Raw genomic sequence first — 15066 nt, 5'->3', positions numbered from 1 at the left:
ACTTAGTCTGTTCCCCCAAATGACCCATTCACATTCTCCACCCCACCCACTGAATACACAGAACGCTAATGCTGGGTTTGAAATCCAAGACAACAAGGCAGCTAATGCCACAGGTTTGCCCATCACAGCTGCAGCCAGCCTCTTACTGAGTGCAAGTGGGGCCTTGCGTATTCAGCCTGCAGCGACAGGATCCAGTCTTCTCGTCACACGCCGGTCCGGCTGCCCCACCGATGTCACAGTGGCATCCTGTAGATAGGAAGCACACGTCTTTACATTCTGCAGTTGCTAACGGGCCCCAAATAGCCTGGCACCACAGGGAGTTACAGTGGCATGGCACACTATTTTTATTCCATTGTATCTGCTTTCGCGTTGGCTTCTGGCCCTGCCTGGATCCGTTTCCACTGCCTCCCTGTTCTATTTCAGAAGCTATGCCTGCTGTTTCCCTACCAGGCAGTCTCCCCATCACCGTTTGCAGACCACTCCCCATAATCCTAACTCATCCAAGGATACAGCCTTGCATAGTTAATAAAAATAGACAGCAGTGGATACTCCCGGTCCTTTCAGTGCCATAGATGTATCTGTTTGTATTACTGATGAAGGACAACAACCCAGCCAATTTTAGCACGCTTTGTTCTGTTTTACATCAAGAAGCTGTGCAATCTGTACCCAATACAGTGTCCGTCTTTGATCTAAGCTCAACTTCCATTCTCTTGGTCTAAAAATAAAGTACCGTATTTTTCCGTCTATAAGATGCCCCCATGTATAAGACGTCCTCTATTTTGGGGGACTCAGATTTAAGAAAATGGGGGGAGATGGCCCTGTGTATAAGACGCTCCCTAATTTTTGACATTATTTTTTAGGGGGAAACCTAGTCATAGACACGGATAAATACAGTATATCATAAAATAGGTACCAGTTTAATCAACGTCTGTCAGTAATGCCTGTTTCAATAAACCTTTTTCAACTCCTTTCATCTGGGCTTGCTCGTTTTCCTCTACCTTTTTCACTTTTTTGAAATTGATTTTTAAAGCCTGAGCGACTGCACCTCCAACCTTTCCATCAATCTTCTCTAAAGAGACTTCTTTACCTCTTTCCTTTCCTTTGATCTGATGCTACAGCTGACCTCCTTAAAAGGGGTCAAGATCTTCCTAACTACCTTGACGAGGTCTGAGCTAGGTGTATATGAGGGTTGGAGGTGTATATATATGTATCTGCATATAAAAGAAGTTCATGACTGGCTGTGCACAAATTTGGCAATAATTGGAAAGGAGGGGGAAACGATTTCTAAGCCTACCCACAAAATGCAAAGAAATACCTGGGAGGAAGGACAACACAGCATATAGCCAGTCAAAATTTCAGAAGGATGGAGAGAGAAAGATTCACTCTATCATTATTTTTAATCTAACAGAGACCAAGTCTTGAGTAAATCTGTTCTTTCCCTTAATATGTCCTCCCCGCACTGGAACCCTGCTTCCCATGTTGACAGGACAACTGTTCCAACTAATGGGCTCTGTGACTTTTGTCCCCACCCAATGGCTAACAGATAGCAGCATGATACCGGGAAAAAAGAACACACCTTGACAGCCAAAGTAATTCCCGCTCTCCAGGTTGTAGTATCCTTCTTTACAAGTTGAACAGAACTGACCACAGGTATTGGGCTTGCAGAAGCAGTGTCCGTCGCCCTAGGAGACACAGGCCACATGTTAAAATCAGCCTGCGGCAGCTCCCCAAAATTAACCTCCCTGTCCTTAGCTGGCAAAGAAAGATGATGAGTGAAAGAATGAGAAAGGGGACAAAGGCTGCGAACTGCAACAGCAGCTGCTCTGCTTTGCCCTAAAAACAACAACCAGAAACCTCTGCTGTAGCCCTAATGCTCACAGAAATATTAGAAGAACATCGTGTCATTTACTGAAACTTCATGAAAGCAATAGAAAATAAAAGCAATTTCTGTTTTATTGCCCATGCCTTGCATTGGAATAAATCGAGTATAATTCAAGAGGCACAAAGTTATAAGCTTTTTGCGCCAATTGAGTTGAGGATCAACATATTCAGTCAGGCTATTGGCTACATATGTGACGCTGCACTTAGTTTTTATCTTTGTGCTCTTGCCTGTTTTGACAGCTTCATTGTTCTGATTGGTTGTACAATCAGATTGTGTTTTATTACCCCCAGTTTGGGGATTACTTGATAATGAAAAGCAGGCAACAAATTTCTAAATAAATCAGTGTTGTAATAATGCTGTTGCACGAAAAGTAAAATATCTCCAGAATGCTTCTGGTCATCTGGTGTGCAGTTGCCAAAATGCACTGGTAAAGAGTCAGGAAGCAGCAGAACAGCTCTGTAGAGCAGGAGTTAAGATGAGATTTATAATGGCTTGTTCCACTTGGGATGATATGTTTCAAGGTAAAAAAGGCATCAAGGCGAGTGTTTCTCCTGGCAGGACCTGGGTCCTAGCCGGGACCTCAGAGTGGATTTCATCACACGGTGTGAAACTTACTTGCTGGCATTCCGCAACACCTGCAACTGTCCCCATGGTGTCGCACTGGCAGCCTAGGGGAAACAGAAAGGGGTAGTTAGACGACTCCTCAAGTCTATCCAGCAATTAACTTGAAGTTAGTTGGATGCCAGCTAATCCTCAGGCAGGCAGGCAAAAATGGCAGAAGTCAGTAGGACAGTAAAGGCCCCCAAATGAAGTCACAGTCGTGGTTGTAAACTCTTGATCTGCTGTGTAAGGGCAAAGAGGACATTCAGCAAAAACTTGGAATGAGCTGGTCTAAACTAATACTGTGTACAAATCTACCCCAGGACAGTTGGTGGCTCCCCCAAGATATATAGACAGACAGAGAGAAACTGGCAAAAACAGTGGAGTAAATCAAACTTGACTGCAGTATCTTGTTTTAACTCTGCCAGCACTCCTGAATAGAGTTTCAAATAAGGGCAACTTATCCCACTTTAGGGACACGGGTGGCGCTGTGGGTAAAACCTCAGTGCTTAGGACTTGCCGATTGTATGGTCGGCGGTTCGAATCCCCGCGGCAGGGTGAGCTCCCGTCTTTTGGTCCCAGCTCCTGCCTACCTAGCAGTTCGAAAGCACCCCTAAGTGCAAGTAGATAAATAGGTACCGCTTTATAGCGGGAAGGTAAAGGGCGTTTCCGTGTGCTGCGCTGGTGCTGGGTTGCCAGAGCAGCTTCATCACGCTGGCCACGTGATCCGGAAGTGTCTTCAGACAGCGCTGGCTCCCGGCCTCTTAAGTCAGATGAGTGCACAACCCTAGAGTCGGACACGACTGGCCCGTACGGGCAGGGGTACCTTTACCTTTACCTTTATCCCACTTTAATTTAAGATAGCACAAGTTTTGCTGGCTTCCCATACTTGCTCTGCTGATCCTTGTTTCCATTCAGCATTAAATGATACCAGAGCACCTCAAGTATTCTGTTTGGCTGTGTCCCACGCCCAAAGGCTTCCCCTGCCCCCATAGCTTCGCCTCCGCAATGTGTTCAGAAGAGGAGAAATGGGAACCCTCTTCTCCTTAAATCACCAGAGTGGCTTGGATGAGCAGCTTCCTGGAAGAATGACATGGGAAGGGTCTTACTCATGCATCCAAATGGGTTATCTGGAGTCAGGTTCCAGTAGAGCGGTTTGCACCTATCACAAGCTTCACCTTCCACATAGGCTCGACATTCGCAGGACCCCTGAGGAGGAGGGGAAAGGGGGAGGCAGAGAGAGAGAGATCTGAAATTGCGTACTAAGGCTCAAGACCAGGGGTCAGCAAACTTTTTCAGCTGGGGTGGGGGTGGGGGCGGTCTATGTTTTGGAGGGGGCGGAATGACTGAATTCCTATGCCCCACAAATAAGCCAGAGATGCGTTTTAAATAAAAGCACACATTCTACTCATGTAAAAACAGGCTGATTCCTTGACTGTCCGCGGGCCGGATTTAGAAGGCGATTGGGCCGGATCTGGCCCCCGGGCCTTAGTTTGCCTACCCATGATCAAGACAATCAAAGGCAATGCAGATTAGGAACACAGAAAGCTGCCTTATGTCCATCTAGACCATCTAGACCTGTATTGTTTACTCTCTGGCAGTGGCACCATTCAGAGCCTCAGGCACTAGCAGGAATCCTTGTACAGTGGTATCTCGGGTTACATACACTTCATTTTTTTTTTTTAAATAATATTTATTAAAATTTTTCAAAAAATACATAATCACTTATGGGACTCCCCCCTTCCCCCACCCCCACCATATTCCCATTTCACATTGTTGGCCACACAAATTCCCCTTTCAAATTAAAGCTTAATTTGTTTTACCCTTAATAATAATAAACAACCCGATGTTCTTTCCCCAGGACCCACCCCCTTTCATTCCACAATTTCCATTTTTGATAAAAAAAGCACCCCAGATAATAACAATAGAAAAGGTAAAAAATAAGAGATATAATGAATAATAAAAAAGAAAGACCAATTCAACAAAAAAGAACAAAGTTGGCAAGCCTTTGGAGTTTTAGTTCTCCCCCCCCTGTCCCCGGTTTAATTTCCCCCTGACCATCAACCCCTAGTATCTGCCTGGAATTCTTAAGGCCATAAATCACAACTTTTCCCCAACTCCAGCTGGCTTTCCCTTTTTTTTTTTTAAAATTAGAAATAAATTTTTTGATAATCAAAATTATTATTATTATTATTATTCTCCAAAGCTTTAACTTCAGTCTTTAAGAAAACTGTAGTAAAACTCCCTCCGTTGTTCTTTCCGGTTTGTAGTCTAATTTCCTTTTGTTCCGCTGCTTAAACGTTGTAATTCGCAAGTTTGGTAAGTCTGCAGGGATGGTTGTTGTTCAGGGGCAAAACCTTACGTTCAGTCCCTTCCTTTCTTCAATAGAAAAGTCTATTGTCTACAGAAAACACCCTGCAGACGAGATGTTGTTTCCGTTTTGCAGCTTTCCCAGAAGGTAACCAGTTCTGTAAAATTCCATTGGTGTTTTTCCACTTTCCCAGTCCTTGTAATGTCCCGAAGCTCCTCGAGGGGGATTGTTATAACTTTGTTTCCTCTAGTCCAAAAGTCAAGTTGTTATCCATATTCGCCGTTTTGTATCCAGATTTTAACAAATTGTAGCAAATTGAAGCAAATTTAACCAGCCAAGTTCTCATAATAAAATCCACTCCACTTTCCGACTTTGACAGCTATTTTGAAAACTGTCGAACTCTCCGACTCCTTTCACCAGGCTCTCTCTTCAATCGCCCCGGTTCCCAGGGGGGGGGGTTGTGTTTCCCTTCTCCAGTTCCTCCTCCAGCACAGTTCTTGTAGTTCCCCATCGTGGAATTGTAATTTTTATCAGCAATGCAAGCCTTTTTGGGTCTTGGTTTCCCCGTCTTTGTTTTAGACAATTTACAGTAGGGAGGGGACTGACTTCCTTTTTGAATCCCCCCCGCTCGTATCCAATTCGAAAAAAAAATTTCTTTTTTCCTCCTTTTGAACCCGATTTCCAGATTTACTCACGGGTTATTGTTGAAAAGTCCGAATTTTCAATGGAAGAAGTCAGCGCTCTCCGCCGGATGGCATGCGGCTGCGCTCAGCAGGGGAAGCAGAGGACTCAAGGCACCACGCTTCTCCCCGGCACCCGATCCGTAGCCTTTAAAAAGGCTCCTTCACGAGTCGGGAGGGCGCTAACGGTGCAAGCCGAGTCTCCATGTCCACGGCCTCCGTGGCCGTGGTTTCTAAGGGTCCCCGCATCGCCGTTGCGGTAGGACCCAGCCCCTGCCGAGCAGACTCCCTCCGGAGCTCGGAGGGAGTCCGCCATTCGGCGATGGCGCCAACCCGGAAGTCCGGTTACATACACTTCAGGTTATGATAGCCATGTTCAAATATATAAAAGGATGTCACATAGAGGAGGGAGAAAGAGTGTTTTCTGCTGCTCCAGAGAAGCGGACACGGAGCAATGGATCCAAACTACAAGAAAGAAGATTCCACCTAAACATTAGGAAGAACTTCCTGACGGTAAGAGCTGTTCGACATTGGAATTTGCTGCCAAGGAGTGTGGTGGAGTCTCCTTCTTTGGAGGTCTTTAAGCAGAGGCTTGACAACCATATGTCAGGAGTGCTCTGATGGTGTTTCGTGCTTGGCAGGGGGTTGGACTCGATGGCCCTTGTGGTCTATTCCAACTCTATGATTCTATGATTCTAGGTTACATATGCTTCATGTTATAGACTCCGCTAACCCAGAAATAGTTAAGAACGGACCTCCAGAATGAATTAAGTACTTAACCTGAGGTACCACTGCACTGGTTTCTGCTTATGGAATCGGGTAGAGGAATCTGGCCCAAAGTTCTTCACCATCATCTGCTATCTGGTCTTTCAATCAGAGACACCAGAAAATGAACCTCGAACCTTCTGCATGCAAAGCATCTACTCTTTTGGATGATGCGGAGATGCCAGTTTTCATTACGCTCAATGAGGTGTATAATAAATTTTAAAAAATTTAACATGGTGCATAAAAAAATAAAATAATCAAAACTAAGATCTAACAGAAACAGGAAGTACTCACCACTGGTAGGGAAGGGTCTGCGTTTGCAAGCCCTGCAGGATTACAAGAGCCCACTGAAACAGAGAGAGAAAAACAACCACACAAACAGATAAGAGCTGGCACTCATATAACAAACAGAATCAGCTAAGTGGGAAAAGATTAGATGCAGTTTAGTCACTATTAATACTATATATGTGGATTTTCTTTTGTGTTTTTGTTTTTAGAGTTTACTTGTATTGATTGTTCCTTATGTTTAAGAGAATTATTTTTGTTTTCCTGATAGTTATAATGCTTTAAATTTGTGGGATTTTTTAAATTTTATATTCGATTTTCATTTGTTTTATTCTAATATTTTCCAATGTTCTGTTTGATGTTTTTAAAACAGGGTGTTAAACCACCTAGGAAATGAGGTGTGGTTTTTTGGAAATGTTAAGCAGTATATAAATGATTTCAATATAAAGCAAGGATAAATAAATGCAGAGTTTTCTGGGATGGTGCTTTAACTGTGTTGTGGATCTGGTGGGGCAGCTACTGGGTTGTGATTCGCACTGAGCAAAAGAAAAAGGGGTATCAGAGCTCAGGAAATACCACTCCAAAGCAGCACTTAACAAAGTGAAAAGCATGGGGGAAACTTACTGTTGTGTTTATACACTGCTGAAAACCAATAAAAAATTACAAAAAAAGTGAAAAGCAAATTGATCTGCCAAGTGAAGTTAGCGGATGAGCTCTGCATTAAAATCCATTAATTTTAGAAATTTTTCGTTTCCACACTATTCACGTTTATTTACTTTTTTGTTTTTAATCAAGCAATGCTGATGCTGCCTGGGGCTTTGGGTACTGTCAGGGAACTGCCATCGGAGCTGGAGGCAGAGAGAAGGCTCCAGAGGGATGGCGGAGAGGGTCCCAGTAGGGAGAGAGGCAGCCCATCCGCTGGGGAAGGAAATCAGCGGAAATCAGTGGAGAAGGGGGGCAGATGGGGGAATCGGAGAGGTGGCTCCAGGACTCCTCGCCGGAGACCAGCGGAGAGAGTACGGGTACTCCGCTGCCCACACCCTCTTTGCGCAGAAGACTTCGGCGCAGGGAGACTAGGAGGAGACTGGGCGTCAAACAGCTTTTATGCTGGAAGAGGTTCAAGAAACGCCCACTGATGGATTCTGCCAGCGACTGAGGCAGCCACGAAACTTGAGGCTGTCCAGACAGAAAGGGTTCAACCAGGTAACCTAGCCAGGAGTGACGGCAACTTACGCACGAGCAACCCCTAGAACCATTACAGGTACTGAGGTACATAAAGAGTTCATGCTTGTGTGACACAGAAGCTGCACAGCAAGTGGAATAGGCGGAGCTACCTTCACACTGCGGGAAACCGTAAGCCCCAGGAATGCAGGTATCACAGCGCTGCCCCATTACTCTCTGCCGACAACTGCACTGCCCCGTCTCCTGGTCACAGGTGCCATAGAGAGAGCCTTCTGGGGAACAGTGGCAAGCTGAGGAAGATGTAAAAAAAGACAGGCCAGAAAGTGTTAGGACAGACAGACTTTAAAGTAAGGACCCATGTCAACCATAGTTGGCGGCACCATCATAAAAGGCCACAAAAACTGGAGAGAAAACAACTGTTTTTTCTTAAGAACTGTCTGTTTTTTATATAGGTGCCTGCAGTGCTCCCCCCCAGAAGGTACTCAAGGGAATGCAGTACCGGCACCTAATTGGGGGGGGGGGCAATTTAAAATTCAGGTTAAAATACAATTTAAAATGCAGCTTCATTTTAAAAGTAGCTCATAGATCAAAACCATAAGGGGAGGGAAACATAAGGGTCAGACTGAGTCCAAACCAAAGGCCAGGCGGAACAGCTCTGTCTTGCAGGCCCTGCGGAAAGATGTCAAGTCCCACAGGGCCCTAGTCTCTTGTGACAGAGTGTTCCACCAAATCAGGGCCAGTACTGAAAAGGCCCTGACCCTAGCTGAGACCAATCTAACCACCTTGCCACCTGGGACCTCCAAAAGGTGGGGCTTACCAGAAGAGACGGTCCCGTAGGTACGTGGGTCCTAGGCCGCAGAGGGCTTTAAAGGTCAAAACCAGCACCTTAAAAAGTGTGGCACTTACTATAACAACTTCATGGTGAGTACTGGCATCTCTTTTTCTAGAAAAAAAGCACTGGGTGGCCGACACATTTCTGGAAAGGATTAGTTCCTTCTTCGGGAACAGATGTCAATAATGACTTCTTGGCTCAGGGGCTGTTTGGCTTAAGAAGCTCTTGGGGGGGGGGGAGACCTTAAATGCACGCTTCCCATCCCCTTCTTGGTGGATATTTTATCTCTTGTTTCTTTATGGCGATCCAAGGTGCCTCTTCCCTTTGTTTCCACCATCATGAAGAAAGGCACTCTCCTGTTTTATCATGCACAAGGGAAAGTCTATTCTAACATGGTGCGTGCACATTTATCTAAAAACAGCACCTGCTGTACATAGTACTTTCTTCATTCCAAAGCATTGCTTTACACCCTTGGGGAAAGGGTATAGATAAACAAACTCAACATTTATGCATTTTTGCAACCTCATGTAATAAAGCATACATACCCCTGCAACGTGAACCAAAAGGGATTGAAGTAAAAGACCCTTGTGAACACAAAGAACTGCAGAGTTGGTATAGCAACATGACTCACCTGTACAGGTAGGGTACCCATAAAAGCCTGGGGCACACTGGTTGCATGTGTGGCCTATATAATTTGAGTGGCAATGGCACTGACCAACAGGGCTGCAGTCGTTGTCCAGAGCTCCCCGGGGGTCACAGGAGCAAGCTGTGGGGGGTGGGGAAAGCACAGAAAGAGGTTGCAGAAGTCAATAGGCGAGGGCACCAACATGCTTTTGACACGCTTGGAATATTGATGATTTTGTCTGCTTGTAAAATTAATTATTTCATTCCAAACCAAATGCCACAGTCTCTTAACAGGCAGCTGAACTTTCCCTTCCGAGACAAGCTATCTTTCCTTGTAGAAGGAACCCTTGGCCCTCCAGATGTTGCTGAACCACAGCTCGGTTGGAAGAGCATGAGACTCTTAATCTCAGGGTCGTGAGTTCAAGCCTCACGTTGGGGGAAAGAGTCCTGCTTTGCAGGGGGTTGGACTAGATGACCCTCATGGTCCCTTCCATGATTCTATTCTATACTCTTAATGCCCAGCAGACCCAGCAAGCAGGATCAAGGACCTGGGATGATGTAAGCTGTCATTCAACAAGACCTGGAGGGGTGAAGGTTCCTCACACTGTTCTAGAACAAGCAGGTTCCAGTAGCCATGTCCATACACACAGGGGACTAGCATTTATGAACCTTTGTAGCTATTGGGTGGCAGGACCATGTGATAGCTGGCATTGTCACATAAATACTTTTAGGGGGCTTTAATGTGTCTGGATACCTTCTCCCCCGTTTTAAATTACAGGCAATATGCAGGTACGAGTTCCCTAAATACTGCTTGGTAACGGAGATGATATACAATGAGTTAAAGAAGATGTTAAAATATAGTTTTGTAAAAAAACCAGAAACTTTCCTTCTAGGAATAAGGAGAAATGAAATTAACAAAAAGGACTGTAAACTCTTTCAGTACGCGATAACAGCAGCGAGAATATTAATAGCCCAAAAATGATTTACCGACTCTGGAGGAATGGAGAATGAAGCTAATGGACTATGCAGAACTGGATAAGTTAACTGGGAAAATTAGATATCAACGAGATCACAAGTTCATTGAGGACTGGAAAAAAATTTCGGAGTATTTGAAGAGTGTATGTGATGAGCAAACAACGCTAGTGGGTTTTAAAGAAGCTTTGTGAAAAAATAAGGAATATTGCAAAAATGCAAATAAGGCTGTTAAGATATTTATTTATTTATTTTTTAAAAAAAGGCGATACTAAATTTGAGGAATGCGTAGACAAAATTTTGAATACGGGTGATTGTCAGAGAAGTTGAGGGAAGTCCTAAAATTGAAAATATGTTAATTGGGAATTTGTATGATTGGAGATATTTGTGCAAAACTTAATAAAAATTTATTCAAAAAAAATTAAAATACTGCTTGGTAACATTCCTGTTTCTGAAGAGAACACCGATACTACTGAATCAGAAAGGATGGCAAGGTATAGATAATCTGAAAAGAACAGGAGTCAGAAAGACAAAAGGAAGAATCACAGGGAAAAGAGGGCAGATCTTATGTTGGAAAATACAAGGGAGAGCTGTGTTCTGCTCCGAACAAAGGCAGGAAGTGAACTGAGACGTCAACAGGAAGGGAAAGCCTAAAGTGTCCTTTGAAGTCACAGTTCTTTGCCTTCGAGCAATAGAGGAAACTAGCTCCTCTTGGAGGTATCTAATGCACATGAGGGGGAGGGGAAATACCCCAGGTTTTAGCAGATGCATTGCACCCATTTCCGAGATTTTCTTCACAACAACAGTGGCAGATAACACCCTTTCCTTAGGTCTTGATTTGATAGAAGAGAGACTTCTTTCTTTTGTGTCAATTAATTACAGAATCTGCCTCTTCCCTGCTAGCTGTTTCACAACCTGGCATACCTTGGCAGTGAGGGTATGAGTGATATCCAACGCTGCACTGGTCACAGTGAGGCCCAACATATTCAGGCCTGCAGAAGCACCTTCCAGAGGCATCGCAGCCTTCTGGCAATGTCCCAACAGCACTGCAGCCACAAACTGCAACGAAAATAATATCCAGGGTTCAGAATTTTGGGGTCTCAAATAGAGGACTTGAGCATCACTGCAAAGGTTAGGTATGGGCCAAGCAGGCTAACAGGATAGGTGTTCGGGAGCACCCAAGGGACAGAACAATGCCAGGTCTAATGAAATCGGGATCTGCACCCACCAACCCATACTCAAGAATCTATGCTGCATTTAAAAAATAAACACAAATTTTGTACTAAGGAAATGAAAATCTTGTCGTCCTATTGGCATTAGACAATGAAAAATATTTTCATATAATTACTTGGCTTAGCAGAATTTGTTCTGCTTCCAGTTTTGTGTTTTTCAAATAATGTTCAGCTTTTTGGCTAATGCTGGTATAGTGGCAGAGCAAGGGGGAAGGAACAAACCCAAACAGGATTACAGTGGAAGGATGAGGAAGGGTGCAAGTACAGCCACTGAGCATGAGAGAGACTTCACGGTATGCTGCCTGCACATACCCAAATGCCCCTGTGCAACCAATAGGAACTCGTGAGAACAGAGAAAGATGCAGGCATTTGCAGAACATACACTTGCCAAAGCCCACAGTGATTAATGTGGTGATGTGTCTGAAAACTCACGCTGGCACAGTGGGTAGTTGAAGTAGCCAGGGGCACACTGATCGCACGTGTAGCCTTCAAATCCAGCTCGACAAAGACACTGGCCGGTCTCACTGTCACATGTGCCATCATAGTAGCCAGGGCCAGAGCACTGGCATGCTGTGGGAGCAAAACACAAACAAACGGTTATTTGGGTGCACTTCACTGTAAAACAGCAACTAGCAGACATATCTGATTCCAGGTTTTTCTTCAAATCCATTGGGACAAAACTTGATATTTCACTTCTGGTACTCAAAATGAATTCCTAGGCTCAGGGGTACCCTGCTCTTTGAATTCTAAACTGTGGATTATAGTTGCCCATTGAAATAAATAGCCTTAAGTATCTTGTCCATTTATTTTAAAGGGCCTGCTCTTAGTATGACTTAGCTGGATATTGCCCACGATGTATTTTGCATAAGGCTCTGATCGGTAGACCCTGGGGTTCTAGTGAAAAACGAAGTAGATCTCAGACACGGATGGCGCTGTGGGTTAAGCCACAGAGCCTAGGACTTGCCGATCAGAAGGTCAGCGGTTCGAATCCCCGCAATGGGGTGAGCTCCCGTTACTCGGTCGCTGCTCCTGCCAACCTAGCAGTTCGAAAGCACATCAAAGTGCAAGTAGATAAATAGGTACCACTCTGGCGGGAAGGTAAACAGCATTTCTGTGCACTGCTCTGGTTCGCCAGAAGTGGCTTAGTCATGCTGGCCACACGACCCGGAAGCTGTACGCCGGCTCCCTTGGCCAATAAAGCAAGATGAGCGCCGCAACCCCAGAGTCGGTCATGACTGGACTTAAATGGTCAGGGGTCCCTTTACCTTACTGATCGGTAGACCCTGTGGTTCTAGTGCAAAACGAAGTAGATCTCAGACAGGGGGACCAACCTGAATAAAATATTGCAAGGGCCCAAGTAAGCCCCGCCCCACATAATCAATCACATGATGTAGCACACACACACCATTTGGATGGGAATGCCCATCAACTGGGGGGGGGGGAGTTGTCTGGCTCCCTCAAATATTACATTGTGGGGGCCGAAGCCCCCAAGAGTTGGCTCTTATGATCTCAGAAACCTGCCCATCTCTCCTTTAGACTATACATTCCTTGGAGGCAAAGAGTTGTAGCTTTGGCTTATGAAAGTGGTGGCCAAATTCAGCCCTCCTGATGTTTTGGGACTACAATCCCCATCATCCCTGACCACTGGTTCTGTTAGCTCAGGATGATGGGAGTTGTAGTCCCAAAACAGCTGGAGGGCCGGGTTTGGCCACCACTGGCTTATGAAAAGCTCTGCAAACTGAGAGCTCTGTTGCAACCACAGCACCACAACCACAAAAGCAAGCCTACTCTCTCAACTCTCAAAACAGGAGGGCTGCCTATGAGTTCAGCAGAACCCATTGGCTTCGTTTACTCACGTTGGCAACCTGGTCCATAGTACCCAGGCACACACTGGTCACACTGAGTCCCTTGGAAGTTGGGTTTGCACAAACACAACCCCGTTTGAGCATCTTTCCGGCAGGCGTTCCCTCTTGTCCCGGCTACATTGCAGTCGCAGTCTGGAAAGTGGCAAGAGGGAAGAAAAAAGGATTAAGTTAAATGTGTACATGGTACACCAGGACTCCCAATTGCCAACAATTTACTGCTGCAATGATCTTAAGGGACCAACCATAGTAAAAGGAGGCATAGTAATTTCTTAAAAGTAGGGATGGGGGGACAGGAAGATGAGCTTACTTATTATCTGCCCAGCTGGGAGGACTTGCTCTCCAGTGTCATTGTATGAGTAAACTGGTTCAGCTAAATGAAGGGAAAGACAATGGAAATGTTAGTTCCATGCTCAAGAAAAGTAACGAATTCATCACTATGCATTAGTCTAAAATAAATCCAGTCCTCTGTAAATAAGCCCTTCTAGGTTCCAAAATATTACTTTTGTTACAGTTCAGAAATTAAGTGCTCTATCGCTCTCTAAATCCCCCACACACACACACCACCACCAGCAATCCCATTAAAAGGTTTAGCAAGGCACTGTAAGAAGCGGATTTCTGGAAGCCAGAGGCCAAGGCTGCTGTGCAGTAATCCAAAAAAGAGAGCCTGAAGCAGGCTCCATCACAAACATGGCAAGGACCAGAATGCTGGCTCTGGAAACTCACAGCGCTTAGCTTATTCTGAAAGGCCTCGTGGGCTGTGAGAGCAATACGTACGATAACAGTGCGGGAACTCCACGTAGCCGTCTGCACACAAGTCGCAGTGCTCCCCTGTGTAATTCGGCTTGCAGTAACAGCGGCCAGTGAGGTCCTCACAGGTGCCATCTGTGAAGTCTGAGTCGCAATTGCAACCTAGAAAGGAAGAAATTACAATGAACTTCCTCTTCCAGTTCAAACCAGAGGCAGAGAGTACACATTGGTCCACGCGGACCACAACGGGGCTGCTCTTCAACGGGGTGACCCATATTTACTATGGGCTAAAGTGAAGAAGAAGAAGAAGAATTTATTATTTATACCCTGCCCATCTGGTGTATGATATCCTGACCCTTCCTAAACCACAAAGATTTCTTGCCCGTTCTCCTGCATTGCCTAAAACATACTCTGGTCAAACCACAATATCAGCAGATGCGTCTCAATACAGCTTCTGAAAAATCCTAATCCCATCACCACCACTATTTGGCATGAAATAATCAACCCCAGCAATTAAGAATACAATGCAGCCCTCTTCAGGGAAGTTTTTAATCTGTGATATTTTAGTGTATTTTTGGTTTCTATGGAAGCCGCCCAGAGTGGCTGGGGAAACCCAGCCAGATGGGCGGGGTACAAATAATAAATTATTATTATTATAATCCAGAAACTATGGGCAAGGTAAGAACATAAGAAGAGCTTGTTACCTTGGCACTGTGTAACTGAAACTTAAGACATGCAGATTTAGAGAACTGCTTCAGAGCACACAAGACATGGCAGAAAGTCAGTTTTCCCCAGCCTCAACAGCATTTTTTTCTCTCTCAATAGCACTTTATGGGGTTCTGCTCTGCAGGGCCCCCAACATTTGGGGGGGGGGTAGACAAAGGTACTCTTGAACACAACACTGTACATGTCACTTTTGGATACTGGACTGTATCTATGATGTACATGAGGCAGCATACTCACGATAGCAAATGTATGGTGAATCTATTTGATGGTCTGGGGATTTATAGTATCCTGGGCTGCACCTCTCACAGTTGACCCCCGCTGTGTGATGCTGAAAAATATTAAGTCCAGCATTTTCAGTGATAA

General features: G+C 45.0%; 1 protein-coding gene across 1 annotated transcript in view; it reads right to left on the bottom strand.

Moving 5' to 3' along the window:
- Positions 1 to 15066, bottom strand: part of LAMA5 (laminin subunit alpha 5) — a 207426-nt gene that overhangs the window by 90012 nt on the left and 102348 nt on the right. Inside the window, exons 9-21 of the mRNA XM_083447232.1 lie at positions 14941 to 15031; positions 14005 to 14139; positions 13538 to 13600; positions 13222 to 13362; positions 11798 to 11935; positions 11058 to 11192; positions 9169 to 9303; positions 7858 to 7995; positions 6533 to 6585; positions 3592 to 3691; positions 2498 to 2550; positions 1577 to 1682; positions 147 to 246 (exon numbers count right to left, since the gene is read on the bottom strand). Of these exons, the coding sequence (XP_083303358.1) occupies positions 147 to 246; positions 1577 to 1682; positions 2498 to 2550; positions 3592 to 3691; positions 6533 to 6585; positions 7858 to 7995; positions 9169 to 9303; positions 11058 to 11192; positions 11798 to 11935; positions 13222 to 13362; positions 13538 to 13600; positions 14005 to 14139; positions 14941 to 15031 (1388 nt within the window). The remainder of the gene's footprint in view (positions 1 to 146; positions 247 to 1576; positions 1683 to 2497; positions 2551 to 3591; positions 3692 to 6532; positions 6586 to 7857; positions 7996 to 9168; positions 9304 to 11057; positions 11193 to 11797; positions 11936 to 13221; positions 13363 to 13537; positions 13601 to 14004; positions 14140 to 14940; positions 15032 to 15066) is intronic.

This window comes from Podarcis tiliguerta (genome assembly GCF_965153285.1).
Source record: "Podarcis tiliguerta genome assembly, chromosome: 6".
Lineage (NCBI taxonomy): Eukaryota > Metazoa > Chordata > Lepidosauria > Squamata > Lacertidae > Podarcis > Podarcis tiliguerta.
The sequence above is the reverse complement of the archived record's forward strand: the minus strand, read 5'-3'. Positions and strand labels throughout refer to the sequence as shown.